The 25,862-nt window shown below is 44.5% G+C and overlaps 1 protein-coding gene across 2 annotated transcripts in view; it reads left to right on the forward strand.

Annotated features, from left to right (window-relative positions):
- LOC139747499 (uncharacterized) overlaps window positions 1–25,862 on the forward strand; it is a 169,189-nt gene that overhangs the window by 38,866 nt on the left and 104,461 nt on the right. The window contains exon 1 of one of the 2 annotated variants that reach the window (XM_071659896.1): window positions 152–738. The exons of the other annotated variant lie outside the window; for it this stretch is intronic. Within the exon in view, the coding sequence (XP_071515997.1) occupies window positions 733–738 (6 nt within the window). The 5' untranslated portion in view covers window positions 152–732. Of the gene's footprint in view, window positions 1–151; window positions 739–25,862 lie in introns of those variants that run through there. 2 annotated transcript variants of the gene reach the window in all.

Consider the following 25,862-nt stretch of genomic DNA (forward strand, 5'->3'; position numbering starts at 1 on the left):
GCTAGAATATCATAATGATGGAAATCGTACGTACGGGTACACGTTCCTGTGCCATGTAGCAGCTCTGGAACTAAGGCCTAAGTCTTGATCGCGTGACGTGAGGTGCTCATCTAGCAAGATAAACACCAGCATAAAGACAGGTGACGACGAAGAGAAACGAGAGGGAAAGTCAGGCGTTGTCCTCGCTAGGTTAGCCAAGCCTTACGTGCCGGCTGGGTTAAGAGGTTTACGACACGGCGCACCGCTAATTGAGAAACATCGAGCGATAAGTTATCCTGGAAGGAACAAACATCATCACCATCAGTATCATCAGACGACCTTGGAGGACACCGAGCGCGCGTCTCATTGGCTGGCGGGGAGAGGCGCGAACCAGTCAGTGCGCTCCCTCGCGTCCTTGAAGGTCGGAAGGAACAGAGGAAGTGTATGAACGGAAGCTGTTTCGCATCAGTTGCTGGTGAGAAACGTGCACGGTCGGGTGTTCCTGCTGTAGCTCCCCCGGTGTTCATGTCAGGCCTGCGTCCGCTGTGGCCTTAACAGGTTTCCACTCAGACGAACTCGGTGGGAAACAAGGGCATGACTCTAGTACCGGTCTTGTCTCATTGAAAGTGAAGGGTTTTCTATAACCATAAAGCGGCTGCTCAAGGAACTGGTATTACAGCCTCGCTGACCAAGACCCGTGTTACAACCTGAGCCGTTAATTCTCAAGTTATCTAGCGGGCAATTCTCTACGATATGAAGGTAAATGTTAAACGTGTTTTATAGGTGTTGGGTACGGTAGTTTTTGCTTTTATATATAAATGTTGACTACAGTGATGTGGGGTGGCATTATGTAGTTAGTTAAAGCACACGAGTGATTGATATACTTGTAAGTCTGACCAAAACTAGCCAGGGGAAAAACTGACCGGAGTTGGTGTGAGGGGATAGTGGGGGCAGACCGTGTGTGGCTTCCGCCCTGGATGGTGGTCTGGCAAGAACACTGACATGTTTTTTTTCCCCCCTCAGTGTGTGAGTAACACGGGACTAATGTGCTTCGGTGTCCAGAACGAGCCTGGCCCAGTGGTCGTTCGAAGATGATGTGATTATCATTATTTAACTTGTCAGTCGGTTACATAGTAAATTCATTGATTGTTTTTCGTTCATATCACATTTTGGATCATGAATATCGTTATTACGAAACTGATTATTTAACCTGTAGTACTGTCAATATTATGATATCGATAGAGGCGTGGGTAGAGGTATAGAGAAGCCAAATGAACCTAACTACCCACGATTCAAGTTAAACCACTAACCATCTAACTGCAGGACAAACTGCTAGTTGCTTATCCGCTTACCTGCAAGCTAATATTGGTCGAGTGTTGCAGTACAAGTTTATTCGTTACATGAATGATGTTTTCTAGCACACGGAACCAATATACGGGTTACTTATAGTGAGATACAAGAAAACATTGAGAGCCGTAGACTTTCACAATGGTATTTCGAGCATTGTTATGGAAAGTGCTCACTGGATAGTCACCTCTTTGAATGTGAAAAGTATATCATGACAAGCCAGTGCCTGAGGAGTGTAGAGAACGATGTGTCGCATTGAAGAGAAACTGAAAATTGGACAAATATTTGTTGTGCTCTATTATGTTGGATGATGATTTTCTATATCGTTTCGCACGAAGGGCCTTGATAATTGCTAGAAAGTAATTGACATTGCTAACTACACAGAATGACTGGTAAAGATACGCTGGTTGGCTTATGGTACAATACTTGGAATAAGGGTGACGCATGGATAGCCTGCTACGTGTAATCGCTAGATTGACCCTGTTAAAAGCTAGGCTGATACCTATACGAGCTAAAGTGATACATATATGGGATCTAGACTAATATGAGGAGCATGCTAATTATTGCAGGAGCTGGGCTGAAGCTTATAGAAGTTAGGCTGCTATTTTTCAGCCAACACGCCCCCATCCATCCATCGCCCCCTCACGTCCCAGTGCCACTCTTTCCTCACCTATTATACTGGCGGGTATCGCCCACTGACAGATCAGTGGCGTGAGCTCAACCCTGAACTGTGGAGGAAGACCGGGAGGACCTGTGATAACTCTCGAAGTCTCATGACTGCCGCTGTCTTCAACCCAGTCCCATGGCGCATTCACTCGAGCACTTCCAAAGATAACTCGGTATCGAAAGTGCTCTTACTGCCTGGGTTCCACAATGTAGGTTCTCCTTTCCAGTTATCGTCGTACTCAGATCTCAGTAGTCTCCACAACGCCCCCCGATCACCTTGGACGACCATCAATGGCTCTGTCACTCTTACATGTGACCCGCCACCACACTGACTGACCTTCCATCCCTTTGGATCATCTTAGGCTTAATCCGTTACCATCCTGAACCGCTGACTCTCTTCTTCCTCACGTCGCACTGAACGCTTACATGTATACTACACATCTGCCAGGAATTATTCCCACGTATAAAGCGCACTGCTCTCCTGCACCAGGGGTTAGATACAGAGATGATAGACAGTTACGGTAGAACTCTTACAAGGATGAAATACCTGGAATTAGCCGAAGTACCACTCATTCAACTCCTGACTTTTCATAAGTGTGGACTTGTGACGTAAGGTTCAAGTTAACAACTTGACGACACCTTCTGGTAACACGTTAGGTTACGCCTCACTGAGCCAGCGGTGGTACACGGCTACTGTATAAGCCATTTTGAACAAGGGAACCGCTCGTTAACTTTTCTTTTCTTTCCGACGCTTGAAAAACTAGATGACCTCTCTTGTGAGACTCTCTGAACACTACAACGGAGGATGTATTGTATATCTTCTAAAGGAATTGAAGACTTTGGCTTTCAGGTCGGTTAAGTGATATTTTGACGTGACTTGTTTGGAAGATGAAGAGACAAGAGTCCTATTTTTCCCAACCGGATTCGGTAGCCAGTTTGAGAAGCTGAAGTTGTAGTGTTGTAAAAGAAATATGCGGTTGGGTATTTCTCGTTGTCAGTTGTTTGATTTATCTTTCTTCTCTTCTCCCATCAACTTTTATTACTCTCACCTTGACCACTTTTCAGAAGTCTTTGTCGACGGGCAAGGTAACGCAAATGGTGGGTGTGCCACTCTCCTACAATCAGGCGATGATTATCTGACAAGAGTTTATGATATATATATATATATATATATATATATATATATATATATATATATATATATATATATATATATATATATATATATATATATATATATATATATATATATATATATATATATATATATATATATATGTGTGTGTGTGTGTGTGTGTGTGTGTGTGTGTGTGTGCAGGAAATCACAACAATCACGAGAGTCCTGAGCGCTTTCGTGTATTACCATATCTTCAGAGGACTAGTACCAGAGTGAGCAAATAGACTAGATAAAGGCTATGTATACAGAACCAGAGGAAACGAGAAATGGGATCATGTAACTTTGTAATAATCACTGAGAGGCGAGGTTGGCGCAAGGATCTGTGTAGCCAGTCCTCTGAAGATGTGGTAATACACGAAAGCGCTTTGGCCTTCTCGTGTTTTCTTGTGGTGGTGTTTCTGCATTCATGAAGTCACCGTCTACGACACGTGAGAATAAAGAGGGTAATGATGATCCTCCAGTGTACTTGGGATATGTATAAACAGCATTCGTTAAGTAACTGTATTTTGGGTAAGGCAAGTTTAGGAAAGGTCATGAATGTGCTCTTTTGTGGGTACTTTTCATGGTACGTAGATGGCAAGTATTGATTAACCCCCTTGATATCACCGGTACCATGTTTGAACGCGACGGTAACACACTTAGGGATGATGATACTATGGCCTTTAATGGGTTGTGATGAGGCTGAAATTCACGTCTTCTTGCCTAAGGGTCGTACTGCCGTGCTTGAAGACTTGAGGAATATTTTTTTTTTCTTTTTTTTTTTATATAAGAAGTTATTTATATAGATGTTCGACTTAATACTGGACAACGTGAATGATAAATACCATGATCATTTGTGCATCGGCGTACGTCATAGTGGAATTATGGGATTAGGATTCTGTACGTATCTTAGCAGTGTTCAAAGCGGGGGTTGAACACAACGTATATAGTATACCTGGCGTCCTATAAACGTACTCTTGGCCGCTGGTGGTTATAAACGCTGCATCTCTTGAACGCTAGGGATCCTGTGAATAGTACAGGTGTCTGAGCTTGTGATCTCTTCACCCCCTCTGATTCGTAAGGCTGTCATCATTATCTTCGTGTATCAGAGCTCGCCTTTGGCCAGCAGTGTTCTCAGTAGAGGGGTGTAGGCTCGCTTTCAGTGCTAGTTTTCCCCAAGTATGGTTTACGAACGTTTCATTCACGGTAAAACAACGGAAGAGAGTGTACACGACCGTAACTTTGCTGCCAGCTCCCATAGGGCGCGCTTGGGTAGCCAAGTGGTAAAAGTTGTTTTCACTGGTGGAAATTAGTACTTATAACATCTATTATTTTTGTGTGTCATTTCGAGATTCGATTATCTGCGATATTTTGTTATCAGGATTTTGTGTGACTCCATTATCTTCCATAGTAAGAACCAGCAAATGACACACACACACACACACACACACACACACACACACATAAAGGTGTGTGTACGTACTGGTGCAGTTTGCAGTATGCCTCAGGAGTGTCCCGTATTCTCTAGCATTTCACCTGGTGGAACCAGTGTATTATGAACCTCCAAGGAACCTAAGTGGGACGAGCCAACTCGAGCCAGCAGGCCCAGGGTGAGACCTGGCGAATCTAAAACATCCACCAGTAACCTTCCTGGCCACGGAGTGCTCCACACCCGGCCGACCTCGCCCCCTCTCATTCCCAGTGCCCCGTCCAGCACCAGTTGCTGAAACACAGCCGACCTAGATTAACGTCGCCTCAGGGGAAGGGTAGTAGTAGTAGCAGCCCTTCATCCCCAACAGCTCCAGTTACTCATAATGTTCTCGCAAGCCTCGCTCATAAGTGGATCGCTGTTTTGTCATTTTGACCGTGCAAAATATCGGGATAAGAAGGGATTAACTAAACGATACAGGAGTAATGATGAAACTAGGTGAGATTTATAGTTTAGAATATAGATGATGGAATGATATTCTAAAAGAGAGTGGGGAAAGAATGGCATTCGATCCTTCAAGTAAAGTGTTGACTGATTATTTTCACTTCTGTGCCCGGTACTGTTGTATTTATTTATCCTGGTGGAATTATGAAGATGTAGTCTTGTTCTAGTTATCAATTCAGGCGCTGTGAGTATGATTCAGTATTATCTTCGTGACTCCTGTCATTTATTGGTTATCGTAAACGACAGCAGTAGCTCGTTTATGCAGTCTGTCCAGTTGGTTAACTCATTTCTGATTCATCTTAAGGTATTGTAAGATTTTATTCAGCTTGATCAACAAGAGTTAAGATTGCTGATTCAACTGATTTGACACACGAATAAAAGATTAATAATGTGTTGTAAATGAAGCGTTCGAGACGAACAGAGAACCCCCAGCACATGCACCTAGATGTACTAATCATGGAAAGATTAAAAAAGAATTCCCTTTCGCCTGCTGCTAAGTACACTGTGTGAGGGGCGTCAGGTACGTGATTTCCGTGAGCTACCATCATATACAGAGATATACGGACCGGTCATTATGCGCGAACAAGGGCTGCCGTTTCACCCCTTTTGAGCACGACGACACGGCCTTAGGGTATAATGTCCTCGCCTCTGTTTCTACTGTCGTGCTAAAAGGATCTTACCGTCGTGCTCACGGGTCATACTGTCGTGCTCGAGGGTCATCCCCCGTCGTGTTGAGCGATCACGCCGTCTCGCTCAAAGGGGTTAACAAGCCACGTACCACAACTGCGGAACGGAGATCACGTACGAGCAAGCTCTACGTAGGGTTTGCAAGCTACCACGCACGTCACAGGGAGATCCGTCGGAGCAGAGGACCTAACACCACCACCCACTGGCCATCACCCCGACCACCACCACCACCTACCCACGCACACCTCATCAGTCGACCAGCCAGCTCTTGTGCCACGCAGCATAGGTCATAGCAACTGGTTTTTACAAGTACACCTACTGTCTCCTTATTACATGATACAGTTACTTGTACGTGAGGTGTGGGTGTGTGTGTGTGTGTGTGTGTGTGTGTGTGTGTGTGTGTGTGTGTGTGTGGTGAGATACGTATGCATGTGCAGAGAGAGAGAGGGGAGCGATTCCCCGCGTCGCCTCGTCTGCTTGCATGAAAGTCCGTAATTGTGATGTATCTCTACCCGCAAGCGCTTTTTAAGCGGCGCCGTCGCCTGCAGAGGAGCTTCGAAATTTCTTACTCTTGACAGTTTTCTGCCACATTAGCGTATAATTCCTCCGCTCCAAACCTTCACTTCCCGGAGCTGCAGAATACGTCGACTCAAGTGATAAACTACATTTAAGACTGGGGGGCGTGAGCGGCTAATATCGGGGCGAAATGCGCCAGTCATGACGATGATTGCGCTCGCATGACGACCTGGTGGTTTTCCTGATGTCTGGTGAGGATAAGAGGAGGAGGAGAGAGGGAGGAGGAAGAGTGGGAGGAGGGAGAGAGGGAGTCGCTAAGTTGACATGACACCCGAGTATGAAGGTATTCATGTCGTCCAACCTTCTTGCCCGCGTAGCAAAGTCACCTAACTGGGTACTTGTTTGCCCCAGTGGTATGTATGTATGTATGTGGTGCTGGGGTTGCCCCAGTGGTATGTATGTATGTGGTGCTGGGGTTGCCCCAGTGGTATGTATGTATGTATGTGGTGCTGGGGTTGCCCCAGTGGTATGTATGTATGTGGTGCTGGGGTTGCCCCAGTGGTATGTATGTATGTATGTGGTGCTGGGGTTGCCCCAGTGGTATGTATGTATGTATGTGGTGCTGGGGGTCCCCCTGATCTCTAGATATCCTTGTGGGGTTGAAGCCAAGTAGTTACTCCCCCACCTAGTGGTGAAGTGGTACATCTTAGATATCCATTTTTCTCCCCTCCACAACCACCTTCCGTTCCTCGGAAATCTGCTTCTTACCTAATTTACGAAGGACGAGGTGGAAATACACCGTCAGTACGTTTCACGGGGACTCTTATTTATGCTGAAGGAACGCGTCATGGATCGACTATGTTACAATACTCAGACACGGATGAAGACATGAAACAATACTGACACGCGAAGTTTTATTCTTTTTTATTATTATTATATAGTGACCGACGTGGCACAGACAAAACATGCCCTAGTCATGGCCGTCTCGGGTGAAAGGAAAGTAAGGTAAGGACAACAATGAAGACGTTAATCAGAACTCTGCAGGTGCTCATAGACCCGAAATTTAAGAGTAGAAAAGTTTTGGGAAGAGATCAGAACGAACGGAGGAGGAGGAGGATAGATCCTCAACTTCGAATGCCCTGGGGAAGAAGGAGGGATCACACCGGCCAGTAAACGTGTGACCGATCACCCAGAATCAATGAGAAGCAGAGGCTAAACGCAATCCCAAACCTTGGTGGAAGGGGACACATGGGAGTAGCTCGCAAGAATAGTGGCCAAAATGATACAAATGATACCTAATGGAATAGGGCAGCAACATTACGATGGATAGAGAGTGGGGTGGTTAGGGAAAGGTGATGTTTGGATGATAAATGGGAAGGAATGAAGGCGTTGGATTCCACTCTGTTCAAGATGGAGATGAAGAGCCACCCATAGTATGTGAGTGGAAGTCCATCGAGGGCGAATCAGAATCACAGCAACTGTACAATGACCCCGGCATTTGGCAAGTCGATTCTGTAAATGCTGATCATCTGTAATGAACTCTTCTTTAATGCGTGATACTTCCTTCTCCTTCTTAGCCTTCAGGCATATGACAATCCTGCGGTGAAAAAAAGAAAACGGAATGAAACCTGCGGGAGTGTGTGTACGTGGGCAGGAGTTAAGGTGCTGAGAAGGGGGTAGGTAACACGACTGCCCAGGCAAGGTCAGGTAATTTCACGGAGAGGGATTCTGGTAGTTATCTCGTGTATGATATTTACGTGCGGCCCACATCCCCCAGCCCCGTGGGAGAGGAATAGGCTGCTGATGTGGTGAGAGGGAGAGTCGTTGAGACACAGACGTACACGTACGGAATTCCAAACAAGAGGATGGACTGGATGTGCCGCCACGCATGTTAATGACTGAGACGAACAGGTGGATCCTGCAGCATAGGTAGTATACTGCTGCTGATAATCATTTCCCGCGTTAGCGAGGTAGCGTTAAGATCAGAGGACTGGGCCTCTGAGGGAATATCCTCACCTGGCCCCCTTCTCTGTTCCCTCTTTTGGAAAATTAAAAAAACGAGAACGAAGGATTTTCAGCTCCCGCTCCCTCCCCTTTTAGTCGCCTTCTACGACACGCAGGGAATACGTGGGAAGTATTATTTCTCCCCTATCCCCAGGGATCATATATATATATATATATATATATATATATATATATATATATATATATATATATATATATATATATATATGTATATATATATATATTATCTGCCTGAGTGAAATAACCAAGTTAGCTCTTATTGTCAAGATGGAAAGTTAATGTTACGAAAATAGGTACCTAACTTTCGTATGTTCTCGTTCATCTTAGGCAAGACAATGTGTCTGGAACAAGTACACATTGTGGCTCGGTGTTGGTGTCCCTCCTTCCCTCGCCCTCCCACCAGTGTTGACGCTGTGAGACCTCTCCTCTCCACCACTACAACCCACTCGACAGATCTCTCTAGGTTCCAAGATTCCTGTTCATTTACTCATGGACTCAGCTTCTATGACGACCCACAAGTCTGCTCTTGAGAGTATTCATATGAAAATTTGCTTTGCATGCTAAAGTCACCTAAATACGTCACCGTAAACAAATACTTTCGAGCGGCCATGATGATTATGGTATGGAAATGATAGGGTTTGAGAGTAAGGAGTTGCCCTTCATATGTACCCAATTCCCTTTCCCACCACTTCCTTCCCTTCCTCACTTTCCACTCCCAGGTGATCTGAGGAAGGGTTGCGTGAGGGAGAAATCGACTGATCGCCCTATTACAAGACGGGACCATAATTACCCGCGCCAGAACAAAGGGTTCAAGGCTTATAGAGGGAGAGAGAGAGAGAGAGAGAGAGAGAGAGAGAGAGAGAGAGAGAGAGAGAGAGAGAGAGAGAGAGAGAGAGAGAGAGAGGAAAGAAAGGTAGGATGTTGAAGGTTTGGCTGTCGTGATCTCCGACACCTGGTCGACGCCGTCACCCCTCAGCCACAGGTTCAGCACCAGCAAAAAGGCTTTATGGCAGAGAGTGTGGAGGTGGTGGGCATTCGTGTGGGAGCGAGCGTAGTGGTGGTGGTAGTGGCCTTGCGGAAGGTCGCCCTCCCCTCACCTGACACACCCCCAACCACCATCAACGTTAGCCTCCCGCTGTGGTGGTTGCCGTTGTACACAACAACAGACCACTGGGTTCTTTCTAAGCTTTTATTTTTATGATTGTTGGAGTAGATTATTAGAATGAAAGTAGAAAAGTTACATTACTTTTGGATGTATAACTGGAGGTCTTATATGTAGCTACGGGGGCGCACATCATGTTAGTCTTGGACTAAGAAGCGAAATGTTTATCAAGTCTCTTCTCAAAAGGGAATTCAGACAGCAACAAACCAATGGATCTTTAAGAAGCTGTTTGCGAAAATGGAAGACATCAGAAACTCACAGATGACCGTGGTAAGAGCAGAAAGGCATAGAGATATTTCAAGGGTTGGGAAAAACATGTAACCTTTTCATGTCACTGAGGAGGCTTACCACCACCAACCACCGTTGAAGAACAGGTGCATTTGTCCACGAGTTTATAACCGTCACTTCAGTGAAATCAGACAAACCCAGCATTACATAAGTACCAAGATGGAGATTGTTATACGGTTTGATCATTTCAAATCCCTGTATCAAATCATCTCTTATAACTTGTTTTCTAAAGCTAAGTAAGTTGAAGTTGTCTCGTCAGATATCAAAAGGTTTATTTCTCAGTCGTAGAATCATAAGGGTAGCCACCGCTCGACCGCTTTAATTTTGTCTATGTCTTTTCTCAATTAGGGGGGTGCCCAAAACTGAACGCGGTATTCAAGAGAATTGCAAAAAGTGATCATAAGTCTTTTAGACTTGAATTGGAGTGCCTTACCCATAAATTCTTGAATTTCGTTCGCTTCTTTTTTTTTTCATCACTTCTTGAGCATTGTTGTCTAAGGCTTTTGGGCATACATTCTACTTCTAACTGCCTATGTGTAAGACATTGCACATCGATAATGAGATCAATATGCCACTTGTGATCCCACTCTATCAGTGTTTCCATGAGAGTTTGCAACTATAGACATTCATATTTCCCAGCTTAGTTTCGTCTGCCAAGTTTGATCTGCCGCAACCTCATGAGTATTGTCATGGATACGTAGGTAAGACACCTGGTCCTACGACTGAGTCCTGCGGCACGCCACTGAGCACCGCGGGCCAGTCTCTGTTGCTGGGGTATTACCAGTTGAGTTATGAAGTGAAGGCGCTTGCTCAGGCCAGCCGGGCGGGAGGGTGTAGCGGGTGTCAAGGACATTACTACTATCACTACACACACACACACACTTCCCTCCCCTCCCTCCCCACCCCCCTCTCAGTAACCTGAAATGCTGCCTCTTTTGTCGTTCCCGATGTATTTGGTCGTTGTTTACTTAGTATTTGTCGTTCTCGCTGTATTTAGTCGTTGTTTACTTAGTAATTGTCACTCCCGCTGTATTAAGTCGTTGTTTACTTAGTATTTGTCACTCCCGCTGTATTTGGTCGTTGTTTACTCACTGTTTGTCGTTCCCGCTGTACTTGGTCGTTGTTTACTTAGTAATTGTCACTCTCGCTGTATTAAGTCGTTGTTTACTCACTGTTTGTCGTTCCCGCTGTACTTGGTCGTTGTTTACTCACTATTTGTCGTTCCCGCTGTATTTAGTCGTTGTTTACTTAGTATATTTGTCGTTCCTGCTTTATCAAATCGTTGTTTACTCACTATTTGTCGTTGTGTATACCGTTTTCGATCTGGTGACTCTTCCTCGTTCGTCATTACTTCTCTTGGTCTTCTCAGTGGCTGGTTCTTCCATGATCCCCCTCCGTCCCCCGGGCCATTTTCGCCCTCCCAGTTGTGACCACTCCAGTACCTCCCTGCCATGTGTGGCTGGGTGCAGGCCTACTCATTCTTCATCCACAGGGAAGGACGCCAGCCTGGCATAACACATTACCCTCCAGGAACAGAGACGTGCTCTGATGTCCACCTTGAAAATGCGAGAAGTTTGATAACATAAAATATTTTCTTTTAGGAAACTGAATAAATTGTGTTAGGGATCTACATACGTAGTTGTAGTAGTAAAGAGTAGTAAGTAGTATTAGTTGTAGTAGTAGTAGTAGTAGTAGTAGTAGTAGTAATAGCAGCTGACCCCAACCGTTCGTTAATGCGTTTTTACTTTCCGAAAATCCAGTTTCCCATCATGACTGCCAACAAGTCGTGCCAGGTTTCGCAACTCTTGGTAAGGTTCGGTCATTTCAGCGATGAAACCGAAGTCGTACGTTTAACACTTTAGTTTCACCTGACTGCCTTTACCCATTGTATTAATCTATATATATATATATATATATATATATATATATATATATATATATATATATATATATATATATATATATATATATATATATATATTCCGTTGATCCACAACTGAGAAGGAAAACAAACTGTATACCTGTAGTTTGTGTGAACATTCTTGTCGCTCTATATAGTCGCAGGTAACAATAATACTTAACGAAATGTACTGTGCAAAAAAAAAAAAAAAAAGAAAGGAAGTCTTTTCCCTGATCTAATGATCTCTGATCATGAAGGGTTCATTGATCCGTGTGGAAGAACATGGCTCTGAGTTACGGGTGTTAATGTAAATGTGTGGCGGGTTTTGTGTCTTGTTACGGCGAGGGTGGAATAATTCCTTGCTGTCATCCGACGCTGGTAGGGGAAACCTGTTTTAAACTGGCTGGCGTAAAGTGCAGATGGTATGCGATACCTCAATGTCTCCGTTGTTGTCGTTGGCGCTCACTGTAGCAAACGTACAATCATGGATCTTACGTTCTGGATACTACAACCTCCTTCAGGAAGGACCCCGCACCGAGAGAACATTATAACTCATCATGTATCCATCGGTGAAGGATCTACAGGAGTGAAGGGTCCTCTTGGGGAAGTGGATCATATCTTAAACTTTCAACACTCCTTGTGCACAACGGAACGACCCTTGAAGACGACGGAACGACCCTTGAAGACGACAGTACGACCCTTGAAGACGACGATGCGACCCTTGACCACGACGTATGATACCCCCTAAGTTCGTCGTTCTCGAGGGCCGTACAGCGGTGTTCGCTCGGTGGATTAATGTGTAAGTTGAGCAAACGAATGGTACTTTGTGACATGACACTTACCAACCTGCCAACTTACCATCACCAAGCAACAAAGAACTGAAAGTTCTGTCTGACATGCGCGATAGCGCAACATAGATATTACTCCCATTTGTTCCCGTCATTTTTTGCTTCACAGCCAAATGGGCCTCACCCTTGACCGGAGCGACACAACAGGACGACGAATATAGAAGAAAATGGGGGCGGGAGGAAAGTCGCCTTGGTGACCGGGAAAGTACTGACGTCATCCATTGTTTCGTTTTCCCTGCTGGTGGTGATGATGTCACAGCCACACATTAATCTCTGGGGCAGGTTCTGTGCGGTGTCGTCCCGTCCCCCCTCCCATATTACCTTATCATCCGTAGCGTTATAAAAACGTACACGGGGAACTGTGTGGCTGATACGTTTACATACTGGACTTCCTGCAGCCAGCTTGGAGGTGTGAGCAGTGAAGCCACTCAGCAGTGAAGGCCTCTCCACGAAACGCCCGTCACCAGACCACTGCAAAGCGCCGATATGTTCCATTAGCAGTACCGGACCGACAACAATGGCAGGGGTTGCAGTCTGGGCCGACCGTGCGTTTTCCAAGACGCTAATAACGAAGGTTGTGTTGCCAGCCTCTTAACTAATGGGTCACAATGGATGCCAATGTTACCTTCTCACCCTTTCTCCTGTACCTTTCATGTTCTCCCCTCTCATTCCTATACCCCCCCCCCCCCCCCCCCCGCTTCCCTCCACCTTCCCCCCGCTGCCCCTCTTCCTCCTCCTCCTCCTCCTTCTCCTCCTCCTCTCCCACACTTCTCACCCCGTTATGGTCACGACAACCCACCAGGAGGAACCTGCCTGGTCCCACGACCTATCCTCATAGTTAATTAGTTTTCCTCCTTCCTCAGTGGTCGCCTGCGTGTACGGCGGCGTCTCTATATAGTACCGGGGAGTGATGGAGTTCCACCTGCGCCCGAGTGACCTGCAGAGTCAAGCTTAGACTTAACACACGACCCCGGGTGATGTTAGAGTCATTAGGGTCTGTGGAACACCTTAATGACCTTGCGGTCACGGGCTCCTCCCTCCCCAGGACTTTATGGGAAGGCCGAGGGACAGACAGCAGACCTTGAACCATGCCCCTTTCCCATCTCTCGCTGACTTTCCATTAGCTCAACACTCACCTTATGCATTAAGCGTAGAGGGGATGTTTATTTCTTTTGGACATGACATTGGTCTTGTGTGTAAGAGGGGCATGGGGTCGAGAGGTGTGTGTGTGTTACTAGCAGAGCTCCCCTGCTGGGAAGGGGCGGTAATGCCTCACCCATGGACACCTAGGATGGAGACAGACCACACCAGAGATCTCTCCCTCCTGCAGCTACTGCTATGTTCGCCAACACCGTCTCTGTGTCGTTAAGTCTCATTAGTTTATGGCTGACCCGGTACAACCACTCGCCGTCTCCCAGGTTCCCATGGTGTGTGCCAGGTGGCCGCGTCACGACCACGCGCATGGCGTGGTGGTTAGCTTCGCTGACCATGACTCACGTCCAGGCCCCGCTTGGGTTCGAGTCTTGGGCGTAACACTCGGCCCACAGCCAACACTGCTGTTGGTCCTTCCCTTAGGGGTTGGTCGATGAATGGCGAAGATTGAGTTGTGTGTATCTATACACGCATAAGAGAGTAAAGACATGGTTTATATATATATAGCGTAAATATGTGGGGCAACGCTAACTTAAAGCTCTCTCCCCACAACAGAGCGACAATAATCTAGCGGTCCTGTGCCCCTGGTTCGTGAGGGGTCTAATCACACTCGTATACGTGCGGTCAGCCGCAATTAAGGTGCTCATGTACATTCATCCAGACGTCACCCGCAAGTGCACTCCAGTAATCACTGGTAAGTCATGCAAATAAGCTCACAATCCCAGCCTTCAGTGTGGGTTATAAACGCTCGTATTCGCGTGCAACGCTGCGTTCTCATGGACACTGTGGCCGCAATATGTTCACCAGTACCTTTAACGACATAGTAGTGCTCAGCCGACGGGTCATGTGGCGGGTGGACTTGCACTGGGTCGAGGTCAAACCAGCCTCCCATTGTTATTAGTGCTCTCCACGACATTCATCCATGGGGAGACAATTAACCTACTGCACCTTGTGGCACCGTATCACGCGTCGTAATTACTGCCTTTTATATTGCCGCCGAGGTAGAGGGGTGGACGTGTCACTGTGGCATACGGCAACATGTCTCGGCATCACATGACCCGTTGGTTCCCAGCAGTGGGAAGGAGGTTGGTGGGTGTCCGTCCGTGACCACCTTGGGGGGGTTGTCTGCAGAGGAAGCCTGAGAACCGTGAGAGCAGCATTGATCGTCCATGAGTACACACAACCAGAGACCAGCCCTCAGTCTGACGTAGCTACCTGACTACACCAACACACAGCATCATTACAAACATCCATCCATCGTGACGGGGTGTAGATAATGCCCCAGAAATATATATATATATATATATATATATATATATATATATATATATATATATATATATATATATATATATATATATATATATATATATATATATATATATGCCCCAGCCGTGCCTTCCCTGTCCTGCCTTTTCTTCCCTTCTCCTCCTCCTCCCCTAACTACTCACTTGAAAAAAATCAGCCTCAGACAGCCACTCGCACGCAATATCACTCCTTCTTACTGTCTTCTTTCTACCTTCTGCGTTTTTCTCTCTCTTGTTTACTTCGTTCTCCTCGACTCATTCAACATCCTCCCTTAGTGTTCCACCCCTGTGTTCCTCTCCCGTTTTTGTTGCGTCCCTTGATCCCCCTCATGTCTCCCTGTCCTTTCTGTTTCGTCCCATGTTCCTCCCTTGTCTGTTCCACCCGTTGATCAACCAACCGTTACTCGCAATACTGAGTGTTACCTGAGGAATGTTAAGTACTTAAACTGTCCGACATGAAATAATTAGAGAGTCGGGTCTCCACCCACACTTCATCCCGAAGTCTACAGATACCAAGTCACTCTTCTGTCGGCTTAAAGTGTATGAAAGAACCCAAATCGAGTTGCCTCACACTACCTAGATAACTTCAACCCCATGAAATCTCCTTATAGTAGCTAGGTGTCTCTTCTAGTCCTTTTAAGTCTCTAGATGGACCGTTCTTCAGTTCACTTATCGTAACGTGTGAAATCGACACTTGCAAACCGTCATACAGAGGTTCCTTCAGCAGCAGGGAGATAATCTCACTCTAGTCGGGTCTTGAGTAGTGAGGCGACATCTCCTTAGTCTCCATATATTCGTAAGGTCACTTCCCTCGTTCACTCGTTGTGACTAAGATGTCCAACCCGGGCCTTTCTCACAGCAGGCAGTAGTACCTCCAGTGATCCTGTGACTGTAATTTGCCTGCCCTCTGTAGTCCCCTTATGGTAGCAAGTGACTCTCTGTCTCGCCCTCTCCCGGCAGCTTCATTGTCCCTCTATAGTCCTCTTACAGTGTCTAGTTTCACTCTTTCTACACTCGTCTTACAGGAATAAGTGACGTCTCTCTAGTCATCTTCACAGCATCTAAGTGGCCCCTTTCCAGTTCTCCCACAGTATTTGGGTAATTCCTCACGAGTTCTTCTTCTCTTTTTAGAGTTGTTATATGACCCTTCATTAGTGCTTTTACAATAGCTTAATGGAACCTCCTCCCTTATCTAATGCCCTAATGGTGGGTAAGTGACTTTTCTTTAGTCCCCTAACGGCAGTTAAATCAAATCTCCCTAGCCACCCTCCCCTTACAGTAGTTAGGTAACCTGCCTCTTGTCTCATAATGTTGGGTGTTGTTTATGTAGTCGTGTGCAAGAACTGTATAGAGTTTATTTCACAAAAAGCCATTGACCTGAACATGTGTTGGCGAAGGAGTGGATGCCTGTGAGGCAACCAGTAATTACCATCGGCTGTGACCATGAATCACACTGTTTGCTCATCATGACTAGGTTTTAATTGCTGCTTTGTTAATGTTTACGTCAATATGTTGCTGTTGACTTGACGAACGTAAATGAATATATCCTGTGTGTGTATGTGTGTGTGTGTGTGTGTGTGTGTGTGTGTGTGTGTGTGTGTGTGACTACTATTACTGTGTTAAAGTGAGAGAGAGCTTTACACTCATGTTGTGCCGTCGCTTAAACTCCTCTTACTCCTACGTACGTAAGCACACACACACACACACACACACACACACACACACACACACACACACACTTGCCTTGTGCCCATTCTGTGTACCGGTGTGTGTGTGTGTGTGTGTGTGTGGCCTCTTTACTTTATTTGTTTTTCCTCTCTTTACTTAAACTGGATGAAGATGAATGTGTCTATGATTCTTTTGTATGTGTGATGAATATTCCTGTGGTCTTGTCATCCACTTTCCTCATCATCTTTTTCTTTGGAATTTTTTCTCAACTCCAGCTGCGTGGTGCTGGTCCCCAGCCCATACTGGACTGTGTCGCTGATGGACAATATTTGTCCACTAAACTCTGTCTTGCTCGGACCATTTACGAGGATTGGTTGATGATTAGCGACTCGTTGGAGGATAGTGATTACCGCCCCCCCCCCCATCCTCCCTCACCATCATAGTGATTAGTGTGTCCCTCACCATCATAGTGATTAGTGTGTCCCTCACCATCATAGTGATTAGTGTGTCCCTCACCATCATAGTGATTAGTGTGTCCCTCACCATCATAGTGATTAGTGTCCATCACCATCATAGTGATTAGCGTATCCCTCACCATCATAGTGATTAGTGTGTCCTTCACCCTCACCATCATAATGATTAGTGTGTCCCTCACCATCATAGTGATTAGTGTGTCCCTCACCATCATAGTGATTAGTGTGTCCCTCACCATCATAGTGATTAGTGTGTCCTTCACCATCATAGTGATTAGTGTCCCTCACCATCATAGTGATTAGTGTCCCTCACCATCATAATGATTAGTGTGTCCCTCACCATCATAATGATTAGTGTGTCCCTCACCATCATAGTGATTAGTGTGTCCCTCACCATCATAATGATTAGTGTGTCCCTCACCATCATAATGATTAGTGTGTCCCTCACCATCATAATGATTAGTGTGTCCCTCACCATCATAATGATTAGTGTGTCCCTCACCATCATAATTATCAATGTCTGATAGTGATTAGTGCTCCCTCACCTTCATCATGATTAGTGTTGCCTCACTCTCATAATTAATCGTTTTCTCTCGCCACCGTAGTGATTGATGTCTCCCTGACCCTCAGTGGTAATTAGCATCCCCCCACCTAGTGATTAATATTCCCACCTCACCATCTTCATGAGTTAACTTTAGTGGCATCAGACTCTCTCTCTCTCTCTCTCTCTCTCTCTCTCTCTCTCTCTCTCTCTCTCTCTCTCTCTCTCTCTCTCTCTCTCTCTCTCTCTCTCTCTCTCTCTCTCTCCCAGCCTGTGAGTATGGTTGGATATTGTAAGTAGTTTTTTTTTCTTTTTTTTCCTCCCTACCAAAGAAGAAGATTGAGTACCTTGGCGCCTCATTACCCCTCAGCACGACCGTACGACCCTTCCAGTCGGACGGCTTGGCCTTTCTCCTCACCGTTGAGGGTCAGGTCAATCGCCAAGGCCGTCCGTTCAATACTCAAGGTCGGTGCCGTCGTGGTTCAGAGGGAGCTCCATCGAGCAGCGTCTCAAGACGGCTCAACTTACCCATATCATGTTGTGATGACGGTCGCTAGCAAGTCGTGCAGTTCATTCAGTTGCCGCGGTAACCCTACAGCCAACCCAGAGTGTAGTCCACGTGAATGTTTGTAGGTTTTCTGATAGTGATGATGGCTACTGGAGTAACTTTTCCCTCTTATTTTGTCCACAGTGGTGTCCCTCTGGGCTCTGTCCTGTCGCCCGTCCTGTTTCTTATCTCAATAAATGGGTTTTCTTTCTCTCCATCTTCTTACTCCTGTTCGCTCTGACGCTTACGATTCATCTGTGCATACTTCGGCTGCCTCTCCTTTGCCCCCTCTTGGATCCAATACTCGTTCTTTCTCTCTCACTGAACCTATTCGCTGTCTTCACTCGAACCCGTGCAACATTTGGACATGGGGAAACACTAACCCGATGAAACTCATCACTGCAAAACGTTTCTACGTATGTACCTCTCTGAACTTTGATTAGTTCTTAATATTAAACTTCAGAAAGCCATAATACAACCATTTCACTATCATAATCCTCTTAGGCATAGCCACATTTTCTCCTCTCTTTCTACATATCCCGCCTAGCGAATGTCACATTCTGCTTCCCAGTCGCTAGGGCATGTTGTACAGGTTCCACAATCATTTTCCTTGTTATCAGGTATTTCATATTTAAAAGGGATTTCCTTCTCCTCAGTATGGAGTGGAATCAAATGCCTTGTACCGTATGAATTCTCTTACTGTCAGCGTTTCACCTCTTTTCAATCATCACTTTCTGTCTGCATGTTGTTGCTGTCCTCTCTATATTGTGTATGTATAATTTCGGCCATTGTTTTCCCGTGATCTGTCAGCGTGTCCCAGCCACTGATATACAGGTTTAGGCCTGCGGTACGCCCATTTTTACTTCTTCCCATAGCTTCTGTGTCGAGGCCAGCCACACTAGTGTTGACAAGTTGTGTTCCCTCGATCTTTCCTCCAACAGCGGAGATGTGGAATTCTCATCTCATGTCGTTCATCTCTCCCTTCCCATAACCTTTCCACTGTGGAATTCTCATCTCATGTCGTTCATCTCTCCCTTCCCATAACCTTTCCACCATTGAGAGTCAGGTCTTCAAACACCTGAGGAGGTCAGGTCAGTTTGACATTCTCCATCGCGTACTCTTCACCTGGCCTTTTTTTTTTTTTTTTATACAGGATGGCCACCACTGGGGTATGTGTCTGCCTGTGCCACGTCGGCTTGAGTGTGTAGAAAAATATCATATATTTGCGGATAAACCAGTTATTACCTTCCCCTTTTTTTTCTTGTTGTTGTGGTGTTGCCATCATCATCTCCTCCCCCCCCCCCGGTAATTAACACTCAGGAATCGTCTTCGAATTACTCTGAATTGCAGTCCGGATTTGTGGCTGAATTAGACCGTTAATCATCCGGGCGGCGGAAGAGATCCAGCAAACATACATATTGGGTTCCCTTGCGTTGGACACGGTGGACGACGCTGATGGGGTGTTTGCTGCGATAACTCGGCGTGAAATTGCTTCTATCACTGTGGGCGGTGCTATTAAAAGGATTTGTTGTCATAACCAGTTAATTGCTAGTTGGTGCCAGTTACGGAATTGATGCATCGATATTTTTTTTTTGTTTCTATTTTCAGTCGCAAAGGTTATTTTATTGCCATACTCTCATTGTTCGAATTTCGTGTTCTACGTAATGGTAGCCACTTACACGGTGTAGCTCATATTCCTCAAGTCCGTACCTTTAGAAGTGGATATAAGCGATCGCTTACCTGCAGTTACCTACCATCCTCGAATATGGTGGTCATGTGTCAATGCCGGATGTATTCGATTAATTCATGTGTCCAAGAACGTTGTGCGTTTTGATATATATATATATATATATATATATATATATATATATATATATATATATATATATATATATATATATATATATATATATATATATATATATATATTACGCTTAAGAAGAAAATGGAATATGCAAGGAAGAGGAAAAAATCACCAGAGAATATTTCGAAGGTAAGATACAGAAGAGTTAAAGATTTGTTGTATCTGACTAACAACAGAACATAGAAATGGGAGGTGAGCAGTCACGGAGCTTGGCTGGCCGAGCGTCCCTCCTCCCCCGCCACACACCTCCACAAACATCGTCAGGAACCCATAGCCAACTTCTCATACCTCATACAAATTTCTTCCCTCGGCCGAAGTATCATTGGTCTTAGAATTACCATATTCCTGCCGGTTTCTCCCCGTTATTCTGCCGATAATGGCGCGGTACCTGGGTCCAGGAGGTCAGACTTGGGGGTCATATACGGTCACAAAGGGCCAGGCAATGCCGACGGAGTCTCTCCCATCCACCAGCGCAAGACTGTAGTCCTTTGTCTGTGATATAGCATCAGGAGGCGGGCGGAGGGGGTGGGTGGGGATGGCGTAATGCGCAGTATGGGGCAAGAAGGCGATGATTGTTAGGGTGATGGTGTGTGGTTGTCAGAGGGATGTGTTCTCTAGAAGGGAGTTAAAGACGGAGGACGATGATAGCGGAGGGCGATGGTGGGGTTATCTAGATGGTTTACGGTGCGGTGTTAGGGGTAGTGTTGTGGTGATGGTGTGTTGAGATGGCTCGTGTGGAAGGATTATTGGCTTGGGTTGTCGCTGTTGAGTAAATTGTGGTGGAGAAGTGTTAGGGTGGATTGTGGTGGAGGGATCTTTTATGTGGCTTTTGGTTAAAGGTTGTTGAGGCGGGTTGCATTATAGAGTATAGTTTAGGTGGGTTGTGTTGTGGGGCTTTTGATCGAAGGATAGGGTCCATGATATTTTTATTTTTTTCAAGTATCAAAAATTCCATATATATATATATATATATATATATATATATATATATATATATATATATATATATATATATATATATATATATATATATATATATATATATATATATATATGTATATATATATATATATATATATATATATATATATATATATATATATATATATATATATATATATATATATATATATATATATGAAATTTCCTCTGGATATTTTGACCCACCTGACTATTATTAGCTGGTCTCCCTCCCACCTGCTTGGAGTTCATATCTTACGAAAGCTCTGTTGACAGCTTTTATGTCCATTCTTATCAAGCAGATTACCATTGAATATTCGATTATCTTTCGTCAAAACCCACGGGCGTGGCCACCACCACACCTTACCTTTGAACCCACCAGAGTGTACAGAATGCGGTCACACCACACAGTAATCTTTTTATCTATCTCTATGTTCTAGTTGTTTACTAGCAAGGTGTGGTGTGCCACGCACGTGGCTCTTAACGAATGATAATCGAACATTCAGCGATGATCTACTGAACAGGACGAGACGCATTGTTGAAGCTGCCCACAGAGTTTTCTGTCGGTCCGCCTTGTTCCCTGTAGCCTCCCAGTCCCCCACCTACGGGCGGGTGTGTGGCCCAACACCATCGGTCGGAAGGAGAGCGTCTGAAACGTGTGCTGGTCACTGTTGTACAACCTGGACCGCCTGGACGATGCAGGTTTTGCGGCCTACATCTCTGAATTATATGGCGTTGACCCTGGCTAGGGGCTTCAAAGGCTTCTGACGCAACACTTATTGGGCAAATTCAGCGAGGCACTGGAGGGTTGCGACGGTGGCAATGATCGGAGAAGTAATTGGAAACTTTTCTCAGTTCTCTCATCTCCTTCAAGGACAGATTCCTCATAGGATTATAACCTCAAGGTAGACATAAGTATCATCTAAGGCTATAACTTCGAGTCAACACTCTCTCCTGGTATTGTGATCTGAGGAGACAAAAGAGTTTCTCTCCCAGTGCTTTGACCGCGAGGGACATAAGTATCCCCTGTGGCTTATTATTGTCATTATATCTTTTTTTGTGGGTTATGATGACGGAGAGTGTTATTGTGATACCTTTGTCACGAAGTTACAATGTTGCTTTTAAGATGGCGTCAAACTGGTATGGATCAACATACTGTGTTGTTGAGGATTCAGCGTCTTGCATTTTGTCAAGTCTCAAAGTACTTGGAATTTCTTTTTAACAAGTCATTTACAGTAACTCATGATTGATTTGAATAACTGTTTTACATATGTGAGTAAAGTTTACCCTCATGAGCATGAGGGTATTGCCTTAAGGTACTTTAGCCTCTCCTCTGACTTGTCTCTTCAACCGTCATTGTCAGAGGCCAAGCTGTCATACCGAAGGGCCACAACGTTGTGCTCAGAGGTCGTACCATCATCGTGCACAAGGGTGGTACGCTCGTGTAGAAGGGGTGAATAGTGCACCGTCTGGCTTGTCCCGGGACGTGGGCATCTTTGAGGGCGGGGGGTACGGACCTGGGTAGCAAATACGAATGGTCACTAGTGAGTGGGTGAGATTTATACCTTCTGGAGTACTCGAGTGCCGCTTTTAATCACTGCTCTGGCCTGTTGAATAAGTCTATTTGGGATGATTCATTATTACGTTCGTCGGTGGGGAAGTGGGTATTAGTTAGTTCGAGGTGATTACCGAGAGCGGATGGTGCTCGACTGGAAGCTGGTAATTGAACTGGGTGCTAGTGATGGTGAGCCGGATACTGATGGAGATGGACTGGGTACTGGAGGTATGGTGGCCTGGATACTGGTGTCGATAGACCAGAAACTGGGAGGGTTGACTGGACTGCGTTCTGGGTTGCTGGACTAAGCACTGGTGATATGAACCGGGTACTGGGAGGGGTTGGTTATGAACTGGCCAGTGGTGGTGATCGACGTCATAAGGGAATGGTGGAGTTGGTCTTGTGGTGATGGTGGAGTCACGGCATCACGTGATACCGCCGCCGTAACAAAAACAACAACAAGAGACAACATTAGCTCTGCCTTGTGTAACTCTTTCCAGAAAGTCTTCCTCATAATCTTCCTCGTCACTTGTTTGCTGATTCATACTCCAGTCTTGTTACTTCTCCCTTCACTCTTACATTTTCTTTCCTTACTCATTCACTCACTTTCACCGGGTCGGCCACTCGAAGTCCTTCATCCACTCTCTTCTTAATTTTTCTCGCCATTCGCCTGGTTACAGACATCACCCCACTTCTCCTCACGTTTTCCTCATGTCATCCTCTTGGGTTTCTATCCCATTTTTTTCCATAAATTCATTCTGGAACGGCACGTCTTGCGTTACTTGCTCCTCGAAATTACATCTTTGCCATCTTATACTTTCCTCTTGTTTACTGTTACTTTTCTTGCCTCTGTTCACTTTGGAAAGCCATATCAATTAACTTGAGATCTCTTTATCTGATACAATCTTACCATGTTTCTGATTCTATTTTTTTTCTCTCTCTCTCTTTTGGGGTCAAAATCAGAACCTATGACAACCTGATGACCTGCACGGCGGAGTATTGCTTTCCTTTTTCAATTCTCTCTTCCGCTAGGCTGCTGTTTTGTCTGGTCAACCTCTTCGCTCACGTCATTCACCTGCCATACTATTCGACCAGCCTTTCTAGCTGTTTATGTTGTCTGACTTTACACATAAATGATATTCTTTTCCTTATACTCTTACATTATATATTTCACATGATTTTGATACGTTTTATTCTACGTCTCACACAAAGATTACTCCTGCCATTGTGAAGGTGACACAATCACTCCTCGTGCTAATACTTTATATATATTCATTCACAGTTTCCCGCTGCCGATGCGTCCTTCATTTTGCCTCGTTCCAGTTGTGTAAACTACGTAAAGCGAGAGCAGCCATAGCCAGATTACTAATCTTATATGATCGGTCTGGTGGAGTGTTCTGGATCAGTCACCTGTGGCGTGTACTGAGGACCTTTTGATGTTGTTATACATGAACTTTCCACGAAGATTTTTCTCCGTTTGTTTTCCTTCCTTATTATTACCTTGTATGTTTTTCTTGCACATTTGTTTTTCCTTTTACATTTTTTTTACATTCTCTTTGCTTATACTCCTCTGTGTGCCTAAGAACTATTTTTTTTTCTTTCTTTATTTTCTTCCCACAATCACCAAGCATATCTTTGGCAACCTGGCCCTCCAGGTGTGTGTGTTTTCATACCGTCAACTGAAGGCCTCGGGGTCGAACCCAATTCCAGACATATTCTTGGAAAGCGCGTGAGATATGTAGAGCCAAATACCAGTGCTTGTGCCTTGGTCTTCCTGTAGGTGATGAAGTCGGAGGGTAGAATGCGCCCAAACCTCCGCTTGGTGAGGGTGATACGCGGGTATTTTGTTCGACATCAGGAAAGGGATTGCAATGAAAGGGTGGGAGGAGGGAGGGAGGATTGTTGCTGTTGCGCCTCTACCCTCGCGGGGGTGAAACCACAGAGTTGGCTGTTTCTGAGTTTCGTGGTTTATCTTTCTTTTTAATGATGGTGTGCAAAGCAGAGGCGCTGTCTGCTTGCCCAGGATTTCGTAATGTACGGAGAGTTGGTTGGCGATTTCTTTCTCTTATGTATACGGGGAATCAAGCTGGCTGTCAGGGTTGCGTGAGTTGTAGGATGATATTTGATTATGTTTTTTTCTGATATTATCGAGTAACGGAGGTTAAGACTAGAACTTTATCTCTTAAAGATAAGCCGAGTGTGTGGTCTGTATGTAGCAGGAATGTTATCTTTTATCTATTGATGGTGTGGAGGTATACCAAATGGTTACTCTCCGTCTGTTCAGGCATGAATTGTTGTGTTTTTAGTTTACATAACAGTAGAGTTATTTAGCTGGATGGCAGGGGCAGTATTTGATATGATGATATATAGAATGTATCGTAATATAAGTAAGTTGAGGCATATAGAAAAGTACCTATATTACGTATGACTTGGTATAACATGAAACCTAGGATGAATGCAGCGGGTACACACACACACACACACACACACACACACACACACACACACACACACACACACATATATATATATATGTATATATATATATATATATATATATATATATATATATATATATATATATATATATATATATATATATATATATATATATATATATATATATATATATAGATAGATAGATAGATAGATAGATAGATAGATAGATAGGTAAATAGATGGATAGATATCGACATATGGATATTAGAAATATTTAAGATTGCACCAGATGGGTGGTGTCCTCAAACATGCATCAGTAATGGATAAGAACCAAGCACATTTCCCCTGGGAACACCACAACATTATTTTACTGGAGGTGGACTATTGTTTAGACTTATAATGTGTTGTGTTTGATGACGACTTGTGAGCCATTCAAGGGTGTAGCCTTGAACACCACTGTGGAAACTTTAACAATATAAAATCACAGAGACACAGCAGAACTTTATATATATATATATATATATATATATATATATATATATATATATATATATATATATATATATATATATATATATATATACATATATATATATATATATATATATATATATATATATATATATATATATATATATATATAACCATTGCATTAAAATTGTATCTTGATACATAAAAGAAGTACATTACATCTCTACATTTTCTATACCGTAGCTTGATAACCAAATTATTTATCCCCTTACTTACGATTATCATGTATAATTTTGTCTTGTTCAGGGAGACAAGAGCGGGCCACATGCGGGCCACGAGGGTAATACCACTGTCTTATATATTCATATACGTATATTC

This window comes from Panulirus ornatus, chromosome 68, assembly GCF_036320965.1.
Source record: "Panulirus ornatus isolate Po-2019 chromosome 68, ASM3632096v1, whole genome shotgun sequence".
NCBI classification, from domain to species: Eukaryota; Metazoa; Arthropoda; class Malacostraca; order Decapoda; family Palinuridae; genus Panulirus; species Panulirus ornatus.